The following is a 20,301-nucleotide window of genomic DNA, read 5'->3' on the forward strand; positions in this document are numbered from 1 at the left end:
TCTCCTCCTCTAAACCTCACCTTCTTTTTCTAACTGAGACTCAGCTATCTGAGACAACTGACAGGAAACCCTTTTCTGTATCCTCCTACTTTCTCTATACTCATTTCAAAGCCAAAGGTGGCTGTTGTGTATATACTGTATACGCAACGACTTATCTTGCTCTCGTGTTCCTGAAATCGATTCTTCTGAATTCTCTACACTCTGGCTTCGGCTTTCCTGTCATTCTCTGACTATATATATCTGTGCTGTTTACTTATCCCCTAATTCTACTGACTATCAAAAATTCTTCAACTATCTTACTTCTACAATGGAACACATTCTATCCATTTCTCCTTTCTCTGAAATCTCCATTCTAGGAGATTTCAATGTTCACCACCACCTTTGGCTCTCCTCTCCTTTCACTGATCCACTTGGTGAACAAGCCTACATCTCTTCTATCCTTAATGACCTAGAGCAGCTTGTACAGCACCCTACCCGTATCCCTGACCACCTTGGAGAGAGCTCCAACATACTTGATCTCTTCCTCACAACTAATCCTTCTGCTTACTCTGTTAATCTTTTCTCTCCGTTGGGCTCCTCCGATCACAACCTTTTCACCTTAACCTGTCCTATCACTCCGGTACGGCCTGTGGACCCTCCAAGGAAGCGTCGTCTGTGGCATTTTGGAGCCGCGGACTGGGAAGCCCTCAGGCAGTACTTCTTTGATTTTCCTTGGAATGATTATTGTTTCCATGGCCGGGAGCCATCTGAGTGTGCCTTGCGCATTTGCGGAGGTTATTCTCTTGGGCATGGAAGCATACATTCCTTTCTCATATCCTTTGACTAACGCAAGAAAGCCTTGGTTTAATCACGCTTGTTCTAATGCTGTCCGCAACAAGGAGAGGGCCTACAAAAGGTACCGGAGCCAACCCACCCCTGAATCACATCATCTTTACATTTCTGCCCGGAATCGTGCTAAGTCTGTTCTTCGCTCTGCTAAAAATAATTTCATCCATACTAAATGCTCTCAACTCTCCAACTCGAATTCTTCCGGCTCCTTCTGGCACCTTGCCAAAAACCTTTCTAACAACTTTACCTCTTCATCCTTCCCTCCTCTTTTCTACTCTGATGGTTCTATAGCTATTTCTTCTACTGATAAAGCAGATCTCTTCACACAGACTTTCCTCCTTCAATTCCACCTTAGACGATTCCGGTGCTGTTCCTCCATCATTTCCCCCCTCTGACTTCCTCATGGCTGACATTAAAATTTCTTCAGCTGATGTATTTTCTGCCATCACTGGCCTCAGTACTAACAAGGCATATGGGCCTGATGGGGTCCCTCCTGTTGTTCTCAAGAACTGTGCTTCTGTGCTTACACCCTGCCTAGGCAAACTCTTTTGCCTTTGTCTGTCAACTTGTACCTTTCCTTCTTGCTGGAAATTTGCTCTCATTCAGCCAGTCCCAAAGAAGGGTGACCACTCCCAACCCTCCAACTATCGTCCAATTGCTTTAACGTCCTGTATTTCAAAAGTTTTCGAGTCAATTCTCAATAGAAAAATTTTAAGGCATCTTTCCTATCACAACCTTCTTTCTAATCGTCAGTACGGGTTCCGTCAGGGACGCTCCACTGGCGATCTTCTCACCTACCTTTCAGACTCCTGGTCATCCTCCTTTCGGGACTTTGGCGAAAGCTTTGCCATTGTACTTGACATCTCAAGACTTTCGATCGAGTCTGGCATAAATCTTTAATTTCCAAACTGCCCTCCTACGGTTTCTATCCTTCTATCTGTTCCTTCATCGCTAGCTTCCTTTCTTGTCGTTATATAACCGCTGTTGTAGACGGCCATCGTTCTTCTCCTAGATCTATCAACAGTGGTGTTCCTCAGGGCTCTGTCCTATCACCAACTCTCTCCCTTTTATTCATTAATGATCTTCTAAGCTATACATCTAACCCAATCCACTCATACGCTGATGACTCCACCCTTCACCTTTCCATTCGGTTCCCGCAACGCCCATCTCAACAGTTAATTCAACAAACAAGGGATGAGGCTATGGCACACCTACTGTCTGACTGGGCTCGTATCTCTGATTGGGGTAAAAATAATGTGGTTGTTTATAATGCATCTAAGACTCAGTTCTTACACCTATCAACCCGACAAAATCTTCCACAGGTATAACCACTTATGTTTAATAATATTCAGCTTAATCCTGCATTTTTTAATACGAAAATAGATTATACGGCATATTTCAAGGGGAAATAAACAGCGAAAATTAGCGAACGAGTGCACGTGAGGTGTTGTCATGTGATAATTAGCCAATTCTAGGTGTATGGCACTCTCACTTACCTTATTTCTTTCTTGTATATATTATTTGGTATAAGAATAGCGCATAGGGCTTATTTCAATGGATGAAATAAGTGAAAAATTCCATGGATGATTTACTTAGTGTAGCACGGCTGGGCAGGCGAGAGGATAGGGTAATGGAGGGGAGGCAGGGAGGGGAGTCAAGAACTGGGAGAAATGGCTAAATTGTCAACAATGGATGGGAGCACAGATGAGATTAGGAGTGCTGACTAGTGTTGGACATTGGCAGTACTGATAGATGATACAAGCCACCACTTCAAAGCCCGGGCGAATTCAAAATAACGCAATCACAAAAGTGTCGCCCCGCGGTATGATCCCTTGCTCCCAAGTGTCACAAAAGTGATGCCCTGCGGTTAAGGGGTTAAAAACACCTCTGGACCCCTCATTTCCTTATATAACTAAAGAAAAACCCTATGTGCAGGTTTATCTATCTATCTATATACCTAGGCTGCCTTCCCAAGGAAAGGGAGGTAGCCGAGACAGGACGACACACTCTCCATTTACTCATCCATTCAAACACATTCATTCGCATCTTAGCCCCAAAGGGAAGAACGGACAGATCCTCACCGCACCACACCGCACAAGGGTCAACTGTGCAATGCAATCAGTGACATCCGCAGCAGGGCCCGACAGCAGAGCTGGTTTACCCCTGCCACATCATAACAGACCCATACCCTTACCCGCACCTGACCTGACTAGCTGAGCAGACCAAATGCAGGAGAATATCCCCTCAGGGCTGCGTCATCACTTATTCATTCACAATTTCTCTCCATTTATTTCTGTCACGCACAGCCACTCTTCCTTGCTCAACAGACATCTCTCTCGCATCCAGCACTCTCTTCACAATGTCCATCCATCCTATTAGTGGTCTTCCTCTCAGCCTTACACATCTCACATCAGATCTAGTCATCTTTTTCACCAATTGCTCATTATCCATTCTCTCCATATGCCCAAACCATCGCAACACCCTCTGCCCAACTCTACCAGCCATCTCCCGAACAACTCCAGTTCTCCTTCGCACTTCATCATTTTTCACTCGATCCATACGCGTCACTCCACACATACTCCTCAGACACCTCATCTCCATTACATTCAAACTTTTCCTCTCTGTTACACCCATATTCCATGTTTCAGCCCCATATAATGCAGTCGGTACCACAACACCCTCATACAGCCTTCTCTTTACATCCATTCTAAGTGAACGACATCTAAATACTTTTTTCATTCCTCTCAGCACCTTTCCTACTTCATTTATTCTAAATTTCACTTCTGCACCTATTCTTCCATCCAAAGCAACATGTGACCCTAGATATTGAAAACACTCTACCTGCTCAAGCAACTCGCCATTCAAAACTATATTCGTCCCCCTACCATCTACCAACCTCGTACACTTCATCACTTTACTCTTATTCTCATTTACTTTCAATTTCCTCCTTTCACACACCCTTCCAAATTCCTCTACCAACTGTCTCAATCTCTCCTCTGAATCAGCCACCAGTGCAGTATCATCTGCAAACAGCAGCTGCTTCAGATTCCACTCACCACCATCAACATTCACCAGACTCAGACCTCCACCTAAAACTCTTGCATTCACCTCCCTTACAACACCATCCATGTAAATATTAAACAACCAAGGCAACATCACACATCCCTGTCGCAGCCCCACTCTCACGGGAAACCAATCACTCACAGCATTTCCCACTATTACACACGCTCTACTATTTACATAAAAACCTTTCACCCCTTTTAGTGCATGTTTATAACCACTTTATTTAATACAAGAACACTAAACAACTACTTTATTTAATACAAGAACACTAGAAGTTAAAAATAATGAATAGTGTACTCCTGCATGGCCTCTTCTGACTACTGTGCTCATCCCAGCTACCTCGAAGAGGAAGAGTGTTACAGTATATTTCATTCACTGGATAATGCCATCACTGTACTAAAACAGTCATGAACCGTGCCTGGGATAATGTTACAGTGTCAGCAGAGTTTAGTGAGATTTTTTTTTTCCTGTAGCCATCCACGGATATTCAAAACCGTGGATGTTAAGGGATGACTGTACTTACATGAGTTACATGACTTACACCAAATGCATAAAGTGACAGAATGCATGAATCGACTCAAATCACTCAACCATTCTTGAACAAGAACTGAAACACACTTTGGAATTCCAAGGGGGGGCAACTGCCCCCAATTGCCCCCCCCCCCTGGACGCCCATGACCACAGCATTTGAAAATAAAGTAGTGTATTGCACTCACGATAATTTTCCTTAACTGGTCTTTGTAACTAAAGCACCTGTATTTGAAATCCTGGGAAGCAAAAACATCAGGAACAGGGGGTTACACTGCACACTGTGTGCAGAATGATACATTATACATTCATTCAAATCAGAAGCATATCAGTGTGTTAATTTCTAACATATTATTGTCTCATGTTATTCATTTTACATAATTTTAAACATGATATACAGTAAACCCTCATTATATGATGGGGCTCTGTTCCTAAAAACCCCATTGTACAGTGAGCCCATTATAACAAGGAGTCAACGGGGATACGTTCCCAAACCTACCTAAACTCCCACATACACACACCTTAGCACTCACATACACGAAATATCCTTACATTTAAACATTTAAAGTAACACATTGATAATGAATATAGAGGAAAATACATGAAAACTACAGTATACAGTAGTTCTTACCTTTACTGAAGTAAGTAGAGTTGTTGATGTGGTTCCGAGTGAATTCGCTGTGAAGTCAATTTGCCATCAGAATGCGGACAATTCCCCGTCATTCTATAAATATACTTATTATTGATCAACTGATACTTTAATAACTAATTTTCAGGGGGATCTATCAAAGTCTATGGTCATTCAATAGCGTAAGCTTTGGATATCATTTATAAGATGCACTTTTAGACAATAATTTACTTGTTTCTACCTAACTGTAGTTGACTTTGAATTATATTCTAGCGTTATCCATAGCTCTACCTCGCTGTAGTTGACTTTGAATTATATTCTAGCATTCATTGCTGTCTTCATTAATTTCCATTGGTACTAAAACATCCTGGGTATATTTTAAAACGACTTTGAAGAGGTACAAGTATTCAATAACCAGTGTACTTGCTAAATAAAATTATATGTAAATAAACGATGGGGAATTGTCCTGATCGCGAAAAGTCATGATGGCAAACTGTCTTGTTATTGTTGTGATGGCGAACTGACTTCACGGTAAATTGTCCCGAAACATTTATACAGACGTAATATGAAGATTATTCGTACTATTCCAAAATATGTTGATTATTCACTTAAGGTCATTAGGCATTTATATAAATGCCAATGTCTTGTATGTAGCTTTATGTTAAATGATGAAGGAAAGATCGTAAATCGCCTGATTCGCATTTCAATATATTTATATTTTTTTCAGTTAATAACCATTATTTGATGCCATATTTTACATTTATTATAAAAACAATAGATCACCATCACATTTATAACTCATATACTGTAACTAAAATAAAAAGTGCTATAGAAATTGATATGTATAAAAATGACAGGGAATCGCCCTGATGGCAAATTGACTTGACGGTGAATTGTCCCAACTGCTAGGCTAAGGAACAGTAAAGACCTCACAGCCCTCACTCATCACTGTCTGAACTGGCTGGCTGGGCAGGGCTGGCTGATGAGGCTGGACCGGTGGACAAGTGCGTGTTGTCCAGTGCTCACCGTGTGGGGACGTTTGCATTGCGTTCGCTGTTCACTGAGCCGCAGACAATCCATCGTTGTAGCGAATCGTTCCCATCGTATAGCAAGTGTAGGGTACTTAAATGTCAAGATCGTATAAACGAAATATTGTATAATGAGGCATTGTATAACGAGGGGTTACTGTCATTTGATATGACGTGATGAAGGCACACAATTTTTACTTTATGTTCACTAAGTCTTCACTGAACGCATGGTGGCACAGAGACCGAAACAATCTGCCATCACTTCGTGGCCAACTTTACAACTTTCAATAAGTCCTTAACAGGGACTTATTTACAATTTCTGGAGGCCTTCTCCTGCATGAACCAGCAAGCTTATTTTACGGGACCATTTACACAAAATTAATTTGTGCAGGGAACTTACCCCCACATTACCCATGTAAAACAAGGGCCCCCTAGATATCTTTTAATCTTTCTCTAGTGTCTTCTCCATTATCCTCTTTATCTCAAACATCTGATCTATATAACTCTTACCACTAAAGAATATCTCTCATTCAGTAAGCAAATATGTCTCACTTGCTGAATCACTATTCTTCCATACCACACCTACAAAGCTCAAGAAATTAATTTTGTTATGGCTTACGCATTAAGTTTGGTCACTACTCCTATACAAAGGTACTATCACAGTCTGTTTCAACTCCTCTAGCACAGCTCCAACCATACTTGACCTCATGAATATTTTTGTATAAAAAGCTACATGTATATTCTAATTGTATATTACATACAGTTCTTCCTCTACCACATTTTCTCATTCTCTTCTTTCTGAACCCCACCTAACCCTATCTAGGGGTGGGAAAATCCCAGGATGATGAATTCTTTCAATCTGTTCTGTGGTAGGTGGGGACGTTCAGCATCCACTCACTCGATGCAGTGCTGCTCTCGGGTGACTGCCCTTTCCTCTCTTTCTTTCTTCTTTCCTTCCTACCTCTTCTGTCTTTCTTTCCTTCCTTTCTCTTCTGTCTTTTGTTCCTTCATTCTTCCCTCCTCCACCTCTCTATGGGTGGCTCTACACTAAGTGACAAGCCAAATGGTTTCCTGTACACCATGAAACCACTTAACTTCACTGGGTGGTAACCATATAACCAAACTGTGGCGCCTAGTGGTTTTGCGGGTAATTAAGGCGTTCAAGTCAGACTGAGCCTGTGTAGTTTATATTCAAGGGGTGGTTGGGGTTTATTGCTCACATAATGCCACTTAGGGATGAGTGAGGCTGGTCACTCTCATCTAAAATGTCAGGACCAACTTGACTAGCCACGAACTCCTAAGCTCCTCATGCAGCAATGCTGGATTGGATGATGATTCTTGCTAGCTCTGGATAATTTTAGTCAGTCTGAGAAAGACTGCTTGTAGTGAGGGGTTAACAAGGGCTAATGAAGTTCAATAAGTGCGCGGATCCAGCAAGAATATAATGAAAAATACATCACTGGAATGAAGGGGTCAATAATAAAATTTACACCTATAACAATTTCTCACATGCAAGCTCATGTAACCTACTTACCCCTGGAGTAAAACTGCGAACCTCATAAAGCAGAGCATGAGGGCCATCATTGTGTATTATGGTGACCAGTAGGGTGAGGCCGTCACAGCTGGCAGCCACATGAGTTATGGGTGCTCCAGTGTTCACTGTTGTCAGGGGGGTCTTCTCTTTCCCTTCTGTTAGTGTCTTAGTGGTAAACACTGGAAACCAGAGTGTGAAGGTTAAAAAAGTACAGTAATACACTGGACAGCTAATGTACCTAACTACAGTAGACCCTTCTTATCCACAGAATCTGCACATGCGGATTTAAGTTTCCACGGATCAAACTTATTTTAATACTGTACTATGCACTGTAACTTAATTTTAAATTAGCGCTCAACTCCCACTTCATTTGTAGCTACAGTTAGTACACCCGCACCCACGGGCATTCCCACCACTCTTATTGTAAACACCAATCAGTTTGTTACTCTCATAGTCGTCGCCCTTCTCGTGTTTACAACTCAACTGTACTTCATTGTGTAAGTGAAAAATGGCTCCCATGAAACAAGTAAGAGATAAAAGCAATCCTTCTAAGCCAAAGAGAGAGCGTAAGGTGTTATCTGGCGTCCTGGCAGAAGGGTCAGACTAGACTCACAGCTCACCTACAGTGCTGCCACACATCTCATTGCCTCACCACATTGACACTGTAGGAACTGCACTACAATCATTGTAATCATCATGCAGCAATCATTATAGTCAAACGGCAATCGTCATCACTGTACGAAGGTTATGAAGAGAACACACAGTCTTTTGGTGAGTGTTAATAGGTATTTGTAATATTTTAAAGTATGTTTCTGCCTGTGGGTGACTCTACACTAAGTGACAAGCCAAATAGTTTCCTGTACATCAGGAAACCATTTACTATGCTGGGTGGTAACCATATAACCAAATTTTGGTTCCTGGTGGTTTAGTGGGTAATAAAGATGCTCCAATCAGATTGAACTGGTGAAGGTTTATATCAAAGGGATGGTTGGGGTTTATTGCTCACGTAATACCACTCAGGGATGAGTGAGGCTGGTCACTCTCATCTAAATGCCAGGACCAACTTTCCTAGCCCTGGGCTCCTATGCTCCTCATGGGGCAATGTAGGATTGGATGATGGATGGATGGATGTTTTTATTTTTTCAGGGATGTGTTTAGCTTGTGTGGAAATAATATGCCATTTTGTGATGACTTGAGTATCCATGGAATTTGCCTTCTGCAGGGGTCTCTGGAACCTAACCCCCGCAGATAACTAGGGTCTACTGTATTTTACTGGACAGTACAACTAATACTTTGTAGAGCCCAACACAACTTTCAATACAGCTAACACCAGATGATTTTATTCAGCTGAGGAAGGCAACTACTGTAACTAGTTAAGTGTTAAAAAATGATCTCCACTGACCATTTATAGCATGGGCCAGCAATTATCTATCTATCTATCTATCTATAGCCAGACGCCATAATCATGTAATGGGTGGTCGTTTATCTTTGAGTTAATTGTTTTATGGGGAAGGGCACTAACCCTCCGCTAACCCATGTGGTTTCCTGGCTTACAGGAAACCATCAGGCTTGTTACTCAATGGAAAGCCACCTGAAAAGGAATGAAGAGTAATAAAACGCAACAGGAAAGATGGGAGAAATAGGAAGAGAGGTGGGCAGACACAGAAAAGGAATGAAAAGGGTGAAGGAAGAAGTAGGCAGCACTACATCAAGTGAGTGGATGATGGCTGCCACAACCTATTTGACTAATACCCCATGTCAAGAGCTTGGAGCATCACTGTTACCCCCAACTACAGGAACTGTTCGTTTTATGGTTGTATTGACAAAAAAATGGCAAACCAAAATGGTTTATTCATATACAAGACAAACTGAGTAAAACTACAGAGTCTAATTCTAATCCCCATCCAAATGTTCTAATGTGATGGTAAAATTGGTAATAAAAAAATCAAATATGAACTTTCTGTGAATTTATGCACTTAGTAACACTTACCAAGCCAACAAATGGGGTTAACATAATTCAAATGAATAAAGGCTTAAAAGATGAGAGAGAGAGGTAACTCTAATAGACAAAGAAATATAATATCCTTAATCTGATGTTATAGGAAGACAAAGAAATGTAAATGGCTGAAGCAACACAAAACTATTACATTCACTCTATGAACGTTTTCTGGTTGACAAATAGGAGTGATATGAAGCCAACAGTGTCCATAATGGTTAGACAGGAGTATTTAAATTAAACCTCAGTTCATATTCTGAGTCCTGAAGATCTGAAGATAGCCTACATTACCAGGAGTTTTGGTTAATGGTAAAATTCTGCTTCTACTTATTTGAATACAGTAAACTCTCAATTATCCGTCGTCACAATACCCGGCTCAAAGAAATATCCGGGGCAGCTCTTGGCTCTATTAACCCTTCACGCACATGCCACAGGGTGTCACCTAGCCCGCTCCTCCCACCCTCCCGACCATAAATTTGCATAAAGAATACTTAACAGAAAATACTTATTTTGTCTTCAGTAAAGTGTAATTATGTTTCCTTTCTTTATAAATGCAATATATATAAAATATACATTCATTACATACACACATCTTACTGTAAGTTGGGTGGGGGGTATGGGGAGGACCTTGATAAAGTAAGTGTAGAGGTGTTATAGCTTTTTCTGGGCTTTTGAGACACACCACTTGGCCCTGGCTGTGATTCCTCTGCCATTTCAGTGTGCCACATCCTGAAGTGGTCCATGGAGCACAGGCCTGGATCCCCAGGGCACCCAGGGCAGTAACAGACAGTGCCTTTTCTCTCTTTTCCTTCTTGGTGCACACTTGGCATTTCTTTTGCTTCCCCGACTTCTCATGGTGGACTCAGGCATGACACAGTTCTTTTATTTTGATTGGGGCCTCTTTCTCATTGCCTCCTCCAGTCTGATGACAGCCTTGGTACCACGACTATGCTCATGCAACCACTGCTGACTGACATCCTTTATGTACTGAAGAAATTCCCCTTTGTACCAAAAGCCATTTCTGTACACAATGAATGAGTTTAGGAGAATGCAAAAAATGAAGTAAATCCCGAGTTTCTTGAACCAGGCAAAGCTCTTCTTTCGAAAGGCATATGGCTCCAGCAATTGGTCAGCCATATCTACACTTCCCATTTTGTATTTCTCAATATGCAGGGGTGTACTCTAGAACACAGTTTTTCTTTAAAGTATGTCTTACATTTCTCAACCATGCCAGCTATATGAGGAGCTGAGTGGAATAACCTCTCTTGCGCCAAATCTACAAAATGGAGAAAAACGCTGTTAAAGTTTGTTTAGTTTCAAAATGTCATATATTTTCAACCGATAAAGATATTCTGGTGAATTTTTTTCAAATGTAGCTGAAAACATCTGCTTGCATGTTAGAGTATGTAACTCAATGGCATTTTGAAAGAACAATACATTAACAGCGTCTTGCTCCTCTTGATCCTCTTGCCTGACAACAATGAACTGCATTTTCCCCAAAATGTGTGTATGCATGTACTTTCACAATATCCATTAATATAGCACAAACCCAGCAAAAAAATATATATATATAGCTAAGAAAATAAAGTACCAATAAACCGCAAAAAAACACTCAAAATCTTGAGAGGTAGCACACCCGTGGTCTCCAGCGCGAGGGTAAACACAGCAAATGACGCTCATTGGCTGAATTTCTATGTCTCAGGCACTCTCACTGGCTGCCAGGTGCTTGACGGTACACATCGAGCCGTGTGATTGGCCAGCAACTCAGCGCGTCGTGGCCTGTGGCGCTCGAGTGGTTATTACAAGCATTCTAGAGCTTCCCCCACATGGAGCTGACGATAGATGCATGTCTTAACGTGAATACATAAGAGAAATCGACCTTAACACCAGTGGAATAACTGAGCCTGATGTTGGTATCCAAGGTTCACGACCTGGGGAAGACAATGCTAAGCCACAATGATTTTCTGACCGGATTATTCAGGCAAAAATGGACCCAAGTCCACTTAGTAGAGTATAAACACCTTCGTGTGCAGCGCGGTCAGTCAGTACCCTCTATAAAATGGGATATTCACCCTTATTGGGGACATTTTTTTCACATGATTCATCATTGTACTAGTAGAAGAGGGTTTGGGGAATATGTTGGTGTACAGTACCCTCACGTCCAACATGGTAATACTGTCATGCATGGGTCCCGTGTTGGACCAAAAACGTGTTGGACAAACAACAGAGCTTATGGGGAAAAATGAATTATGTCAGCAACCCTAGGAAAAGTCACCCTATATATCTACCATATACCTATACATATATTAGTACTGCTGTAATTATAATGAATGGTACTGTACTATGAATGATAACTAACCTTTTAGGATAGTGTTGGTGAGCTTGTTGGGAATGGAAGGTGGTATCCGAGGCTGTAGGTAGTCCTACTGGGTCCCCAGAGGATGGCTGCTGGCGTCACTAGCGGGTAATGGCTGCTGCTCCTCCTCAACCTCCCTCATAAATCCTTCGAAATTCCTCTCCCCTTTCTTCTGCCTCTCGATGAATTCTAGCTTGGTGGCCTGAAGGAGGTGCTGCCACTTCTTGGGGTTCTCAGAAGGCTTCCTAGGCATCATGAGCTGAGTAAAATGCAGTAGCAAGGGCAGAAAATGCAGCAAGAAAAAAGCACCATCCAATGCAAATTATGCGACTGAGTGGCGCTGTGGTGGGAGATATTTAAACAAAACATCACGTGAGAGAAGAAGCGTTTTTCATTGGGCGACATCATGATCACGTCATGATAGCGGGCGAGGGAGGCTACTTGATCAGAAGTTTTGATTGGCTCTCAGCGTCACGGGAACGTCCAGTATGACTGTGTTGGACCAGAGGTGATCGTGCTAGAGGCGAAGTCTGCGGATTTCGTCCACTTCTCGGAGCTCCGTCAGTGTTATGCTTACGCACCTGTTTTACAGTGCTTACATCGTATTAAATCGTATTAATTTTTTGCTCTCCGTGCTGGACGCGAATCGTCCTGGACAAACGCGTGTTGGACGCAAGGGTACTGTACTTAACTCCAAAATGGCTGCTGTGGTGGACTAGAGGTTATTCCACTCAGCGCCTCATATATTCTGTGGTAAGTACTGTAACTTCTTTTTTGTCTAGGTACTTCACAATGAGTGTATTTTGTTGTCTCACAAATACTGATTGGTGCATATCTAACTTCTCTGTCATAATACTCTTGGGAGACCCTCTACCACTTCTCATTACCCCAGTCATCATGATGTTATGTGTCAGCAAGTACTCACTAAGCCAGAGACTGGTAGACCAGTTATCTGTCACAATAAGTCGGCCATGGTCTAATAAATCCTTCATAAGGTGCACAACAACGCCTTCTGATATGGTGAGGTTTTTTGCTGTGGGGTCTTCTACTTTGAACTCTCCCTTGCTGTAGTAGATTTCAATATTCCAGGAACAGCCATCACGCCTATCACCAGAGGGACACAGTACAAATGCTTTGATGCCAAAACGTGCCCTTTTTATCTAAATGTAATACGTCCCTTCCACAAAATTGGTGCCTTATCAATTGCAACATGCTTGCCTGGTCGGATTGCTGACTGACATATCTCCCTCAGTAGCTCCAAAATGAGTTCAATCCTGATGCATTGGTCATTTTTCTTCACAGCTGCAGCAGAGGAAAACCTCAGGAACTTCAAAATTGTAAAAAATCTGTTCCTGCTCATCACATCACTAAAAAATATTTTTGGGCCTCCATAACACACACTGTGAGACCAGTACATGTGCATATCTAGGTACTGTAACATCCCCATCACCATCAATAGTCCTATAAAAACATGCATTTCATCAGTTGTAACTGGTCTCCATTTTAGGCCATGTACTTTACTATAACTAGGATGCACAGCCTAGTACACATCAGTCCTCTCATTCACCCATGAACACAATTCAGACATAACTTCGTCATCCAGAAAATGACTAAAAGCAGCCCCACGGGTAGCAAAAGTAGAGGGCCTCATATACTGGGCAGCACCATCACTGAAGGCAGGAATGGCGTCTGGCCGTTGCTCTGCAAAAATGTGCACCAGAAACCTCCACCCACTCTCCTCAATCGGGTCATCTTCCCTTCATAATTCATTATCATTTAGTGATAACTCACTGTCAGTACTATCATACTCACTGGACTCCCCTGGCACATATGATGCATCAGAATATTTGTCACTACTGCCTGACATGGCTACATATTCCTGAAAACAATCACAGAAAAAAATCACAATAAATTCCCAATATAGCAATGCACAGATATGACTATCAACATAATCCTACCTCCTCGAATGCCAAACACAAACTGCGGGCCGAGTACAAAGTAGAAGCCAATAAAACTCTATGGTGAGCAGTGACATTTCAGATGACATCATATGTCTGAGCTGTGAATGGTTGGTGGGTGGAGTTTATTTTTCTTTCATAGTAAAGTATACCACGATCAGAGACTGCATCGTTTTCGTTTTCGTTTTTAAAGGCTCCAACATGCTTGCATGCGTTGGCATTGATCACCTAATGGCGGCTATCCATGCTGCATGATCCATTGCAGCCTCCCTGTTCAGTCCCTTAACCCTGAGGTCACACTTAATGACCTTATCCCATGTCTTTCTCGGTCTACCCCTCGTAACCCCACCCCCAATATTAACACTTCTCACCTTCCTCACCCAATTATCATCCCCCATCATCTCCACATGTCCAAACCATCTCAATCTACCTCTCCTCATCACAACACCAATACACTCCAGTCCCATCCTACCTCTCAACTCTTCCATCGTAAACTCAGCCCCTCCAGGCCTTGGACGCAGGGACGCACTGCACATCTACCTAATCATTGACATTTCTGTACGTCTGAGCCGGCGAATATCCTCCTCCTTCACTGCCCAGGTCTCCAGGTCTCACTACCATACAGCATTACACTCCTAACACATGCTGCATACAAAGACCCCTTAGCACGTAGAGAGAGTCCTCTCAATGTCAGGAGGGCAAGAGCTCCCTGAACTTCTTCCAACCACTTCTCACCCTAGCCACAGAGCTAGCTCCAGCCCCACCTCCAGCACACAACATGTCTCCCAAATAACAAAACTCTTCCACACACTCAAGAGATTCACCAGCAAGTTCAATTCTTTCACGTCTGACAATCTCCACCTGCTCTCCCCGACACACCGTACACATAAAATCAGCATTATCTCGCAGTCTACCTCTGATACCACTACATCTCTTATGCACCCATTTACCACAAACACCGCACAAGATGGAATTACTTCCCACGCCCTTGTGGCAAACTGCACATGGCCACTCTCCCTCGTCTTTGACAGTACCGCCACCAACCCTAGATATCATCACTTTTGTTTTATCTGCATTTACTCTTAAGCCCTTGTGCCCCATACCATCTCTCCACTTCCTAAACCTTTCCTCCGCCTCCCTTTCATTCTCTGCAATCAACACCAAATCATCAGCTTACAACAACTCCCATGGGAGTCCGTTTCTAAAGTCACATGAAAGGGCTTCAAGTACCATGATAAACAACATAGGACTCAAAACTGACCCTTGATGCACACCAACATTCACGGAATACCCACCACTCAAATCTCCATTCACTCTTACCTGGGTGTGAGCACCCACATACATAGCCATAACCACCCTCACCAGCCACTCCTCCATGTAGGCCAATAAACCACATACCAACACAAACAAATGTTATAGGATGCAAAAGGCTACGTTATGGGCGGAATTACTGAGCGCTTTGTGAACATAAACACATACTTCCTGGGCACGAAGGGGTTAAAGCAATATCCAGTGCTCAAGTGGGATGTAACCAGAGGTCCAATGCAATATCTGGCATTGAGAGGTCTCAACCAGCTCATAAGGGATAACGAAACTGTGCCAGGGGAAATCCCAAAACTCGGGAGCCAAAGAAAACGGTCGCTACACACTAGCCAGTCAGAACCGTTATGGGCATGGCTTATCCCACGAGCCAAAAATACCGCTTCACTCTCATTCTCAACCATGGACGTTGTAGAGTCAAGACGTACCTGCGCGCTCTTGCTCTTCTGACCATGCAGTCGTAAAACCCTGGTGCTTTGATTTACTCTGTGACATCCTATGTTCAAGCTACTGTACTATATTGTACCGCAGAGCTAATGCCCTGTCAGTGCTCAAGTCCTAGTGCTCTGCTGTTAAACTACTCCTGTGCTGTATTGTGTAGCGTACTGTACTGTTTATGAGTCCAAACCTCCCAGTGCTGTTTCTTCCCATCGATGGCAGCACTTGGTGAGTACATACAATAGTACATTATGTACAGTACTGTATTACTGTACTGCATCATTACTTTTTTTTTAAGCTTAGTTTTTATCTTTTAATACAGTAATGGTAAAATTTTCAAGGTAGAGGATCGAGATGGAGAGAATCACAATATCTGGCTCAAAGCAGAATGCTGTGCCAGATATGCAGTATCTGGCGCTTTGCCTTAACCTGCGTATGGCTTGGCTGAATTACAATGGATAATTGCGAGTTTACTGTACAGGCAATCGAAAAAATTACCGTATACAATTTTTGTGGTCTGATACGATAATACAAATATTGAAAGCTAACATGTTACCCTGTTGACCCACAATGGAGTGGGCAAGCAGCATCATGTCAGCCTGTCAGCATGGGCTTCTCTCATTTTCTAGATGTTTCATTCATACTAACTACTGTAATCTAGATGGTCCCATCATCTCCAGAAATCTTGAAATTATCCTCTACAGGAAAATTTACCCCTAACTGCCGAAACTTAATTTATTGCAAAGGAATTCTACTCTATCTATGGTCTGATATCCTAATCTTAGAAGGGGTGGCCATAAACAAACTGCCTTTATGATATCCTGTCCTCTGCCGTAAAGCTGCCCTCTCTCTGGGTCACACCATCCTTACTCATATACTGCCAATCTTTCTACTTCATTCTTGGTCTCTCCCTCCCCTTCTCCCTTTTCACCGCACTCTCATACTCTCTTCTACTCAATATCTCATTCTCCATTCTCTCCACATGGCTGACAACAGAAATTTTACTGCTAAAAGAAATCAGTGTCAAGCAGTGAGTTCATATCATCACCATAAAATTCAAAATATAGTGCAGTTCTACTTGATTATCACTACTACTACACTGAAAATATACTCAGTATCGCTTAAGGTCATTAAAGCAATTATTTATAGCTATATACAGGTGACAGTACAGGAAATCCTCATCAAAAGTCCAAGATTTGTTCCAAAATATCACATTTTTCATACAAATATAAAAGGAAGATGAGAGAGACCAGCCTCACTCATCCCTGTGTGGCATTGCTCACGTAATGCCACTCAGGGATGAGTGAGGCTGGTCACTATCATCTTAAATGTCAGGACAAACCTGCCTTGCCCTGCGCTCTTACTCCCCTCATGGAGCAACATCGGATTGGATGATGGATGGATAGACTACTGTATACTGGGGAAAGTGGCCAACACTGAGAGAAAAAGATCTTTACTATGCAATTTTCTTACAATTTACTGTCAACTTATCAGATTACCATATCTTTCTATCTACATACTGTATTTATGTATATACAGGTACACCCAGGCTTAGCGATGCAACTGGTTAAGTAAAAACCCATTGTTAGGTGGGGTATTGTATATTGGGGTAAATTAACAAGTAAGGTAATGAGATGCGTTTCTGAGCTCTGGATTTCCCCCCTAACCAAGTCCTAAACCCACACAAATGAGGCAAGAAACAAGTTTCTAGCTAACCTAAACTGCCAAACAGCTTTAAAACAAGCAAAACTAGGCCTAAAAGCAGTATATAGCTAACTTAAACCTAAATATAAAATTGAAAATCATCAAATACATCTAGGAAAAAAATCAAACTTAGTAAACTGTACCCCAAAATGACAATGTTCACCCTATCTATGGCTAAAACACATTAATATAAGTCTAAAAACAGTTTATAAATCAATCTAAATGTACAATTTTTGTTAAAAATATCATCAAAATCAATTAAAAAAACATTAAAACCCATTGCTAAACCGGGGTTAGGCCATCGTTAGCTGGGGCATGGTGGTATTTCTACTCCTGTCGCTAAGCTGGATGGGGGTGCCCATCATCCACCCAATTAGTGTAGTGGTACCCTGTTATTAGGGTAGCTCTACACTGTGTCAAGCCAAATGATTTCCTGCAAACCAGGAAATCATTTAAAACACTGGGAGGTAACCTTATAACCAACCGACAAGTGTTCCCTAGGTGATAGCGAGTGGGTTGGCGGAAAACAACTTACTAAAAATACGAACAAGATGCTTCGGACCAGGACTGACCAAAAGATGACTAAGGAGTGTACAAAGGACATGATCCAGATGGCGACGTGGAATGTAAGGGGTGCAAATGATGAGGTGAAAGAGTGAGAGATTGTCCAGGTGCTTGAAGGTGCAAAAGTGGATGTATGTGGATTAACTGAAACGAAATGGAGAGGTGAGTGTGTGAGAGAACGGGAGTATGGATGGGGTATACAGTATCTGCAGGAGTAGGTGAGAATGAGAGGGCAAAAGAAGGAGTATGTATTGTTGTGAGTAACAGATGGAAGGAGAATATAAGAGAGTATGAATCAGTTGGCTCAAGGATTGCGTGGGTAAGACTGAAAGCTGGACTACAAACGTGGGCGATTTTGGGCGTGTATGCGTCAATGCAAGATCGTACAAGCAGAGTGAGAGAAGAGTTCTGGACAAAAGTGAAAGTGCATGGAAAAGTTTGAAAGGAATGAGACAGTGTTTTTGATTGGTGATATGAATGGAAAAGTAGGGAATGTGAAGGTGGATGGGGTAGTTGGTGAGCAAGGTGTGGGTGTGCCTGCTGAGGTAGATGAGAATGGCTGTGCTTTTGTGGACATTTGTGCTGGGAGGGGGTTGGAGATAACCAATGCCCACTTCAGGCACAAAATGATCCACAGGTATACATGGCGAGTGTGGAGAAGGGTGGGTGGTGAAATGAATGAAAGGAAGGCAATGATTGATTATGTGTGTGTGGATAAAAGGATGCGAAGATGTGTAATGGATGCAAGAGCATATAGAGGTTGCAGGAGTGGACTTTCTAACCACCACTTGGTGGTGGTCAGAATCAAGGTCCAAGTAAAATGGAGAAATAGAAGAAGGGAAGGACAGGAGGAAGGAGTAGATGTTTGGAGAGTGGGAAGGTAACAAGAGAATGAGAAAAAGGCAGAATGTAAGAGATAAGTGGAGGAACGACTGGGTAAATATGAATTGGAGCAGATGAGGGACATGGAAGGTGTGTACAAGATATTCACAGAAGAAATATGTGCAGCATGTGAGGTGGTGTGTGGGGTCGAAACGGGGTGCAGGGAACAGCATGGTGGAATGAAGAGGTAAGACAGGGTGAGGCACAGAAGAAAAAAGCATATAATGAATGGATGAGAAATAGGGGCATGGAAGAACTTGAGAGACAGAAGAGAGAGTTATACAGTTTGTAGAAAGGAAAAGAGAGGTGAAAAGATTAGTAAGAAGAGAGTGGATGAGATATTTGGAAGGAATTTGAGTGTCAAGTGGAGGGAATGTAAGAAAATGTTCTGGAAAGAGGTAGAGTCAGACAAGGTGGCAGTGAAGTTAGTAGGGGAGTGAAAGATAAAAATGAGATTCATCAGCAAGTTCAATCCTTTCACGTCTGACAATCTCCACCTGCTCTCCCCGACACGCCGTACACATAAAATCAGCATTATCTTGCAGTCTACCTCTGATACCACTACATCTCTTATGCACCCATTTATCACGAACACTGCACAAAATAGAATTACTTCCCACGCCCTTGTGGCAAACTGCACATGGCCACTCTCTCTCGTCTTTGACAGTACCGCCACCAACCCTAGATATCATCACTTTTGTTTTATCTGAATTTACCCTTAAGCCCTTGTGCCCTATACCATCTCTATACTTCCTAAACCTTTCCTCTGCCCCCCTTTCGTTCTCTGCAATCAACACCAAATCATCAGCATACAACATCTCCCACGGGAGTCCGTTTCTAAAGTCACGTGAGAGGGCTTCAAGTACCATGATAAACAACGTGGGACTCAAAATTGACCCGTGATGCACACCAACGTTCACGGAAAACTCATCACTCAAATCTCCATTCACTTTTACGTGGGTGTGAGCACCCACATACATAGCCATGACCACCCTAACCAGCCACTCCTCCAAGTTAAGCTTTCTCATTGCCCACTTCACCACCTCTCTAGGGACTGTCAAAGGCCTTTTCCAAATCAACAAAAACAAAATACAGATCCCTTCCCCTACCAATATATTTTTCCTGAAGCTGTCGAACAATGAATATGGCATCAGTGGTCCCCCTACCTGGCATAAAAGCAAACTGTATCTCATCAATATTCACTCTTTCTCTAATCATACCTTCTAAAACTCTCTATTACCTTCATTATCTGATCTAAAAGCTTTATACCTTTATACTGTAATTTCCTCTTTCCAGGGCATCACCCTTCCCTTTATACACATTTACAATTACACTCTTCAGCCAATCATCTGAGACAACACACTCATAAATAATCATATTTATCAGTCAGTGACTAACCTCATCCCTATATCTCCTGAGGCCTTCAACATTTCGGCAATCAACCCAGACACACCTGCTGCCTTCCCCACCTTCA

General features: G+C 42.3%; 1 protein-coding gene across 1 annotated transcript in view; it reads right to left on the reverse strand.

Moving 5' to 3' along the window:
- LOC145412164 (uncharacterized) overlaps window positions 1-20,301 on the reverse strand; it is a 446,682-nt gene that overhangs the window by 414,393 nt on the left and 11,988 nt on the right. Inside the window, exon 3 of the mRNA XM_080282099.1 lies at window positions 7,610-7,788. Within this exon, the coding sequence (XP_080138225.1) occupies window positions 7,610-7,788 (179 nt within the window). The remainder of the gene's footprint in view (window positions 1-7,609; window positions 7,789-20,301) is intronic.

The sequence above is a fragment of the Coenobita brevimanus genome, chromosome 92 (genome assembly GCF_032717465.1).
Source record: "Coenobita brevimanus isolate Jiangsu-jjx chromosome 92, ASM3271746v2, whole genome shotgun sequence".
In the NCBI taxonomy this organism is placed as follows: domain Eukaryota; kingdom Metazoa; phylum Arthropoda; class Malacostraca; order Decapoda; family Coenobitidae; genus Coenobita; species Coenobita brevimanus.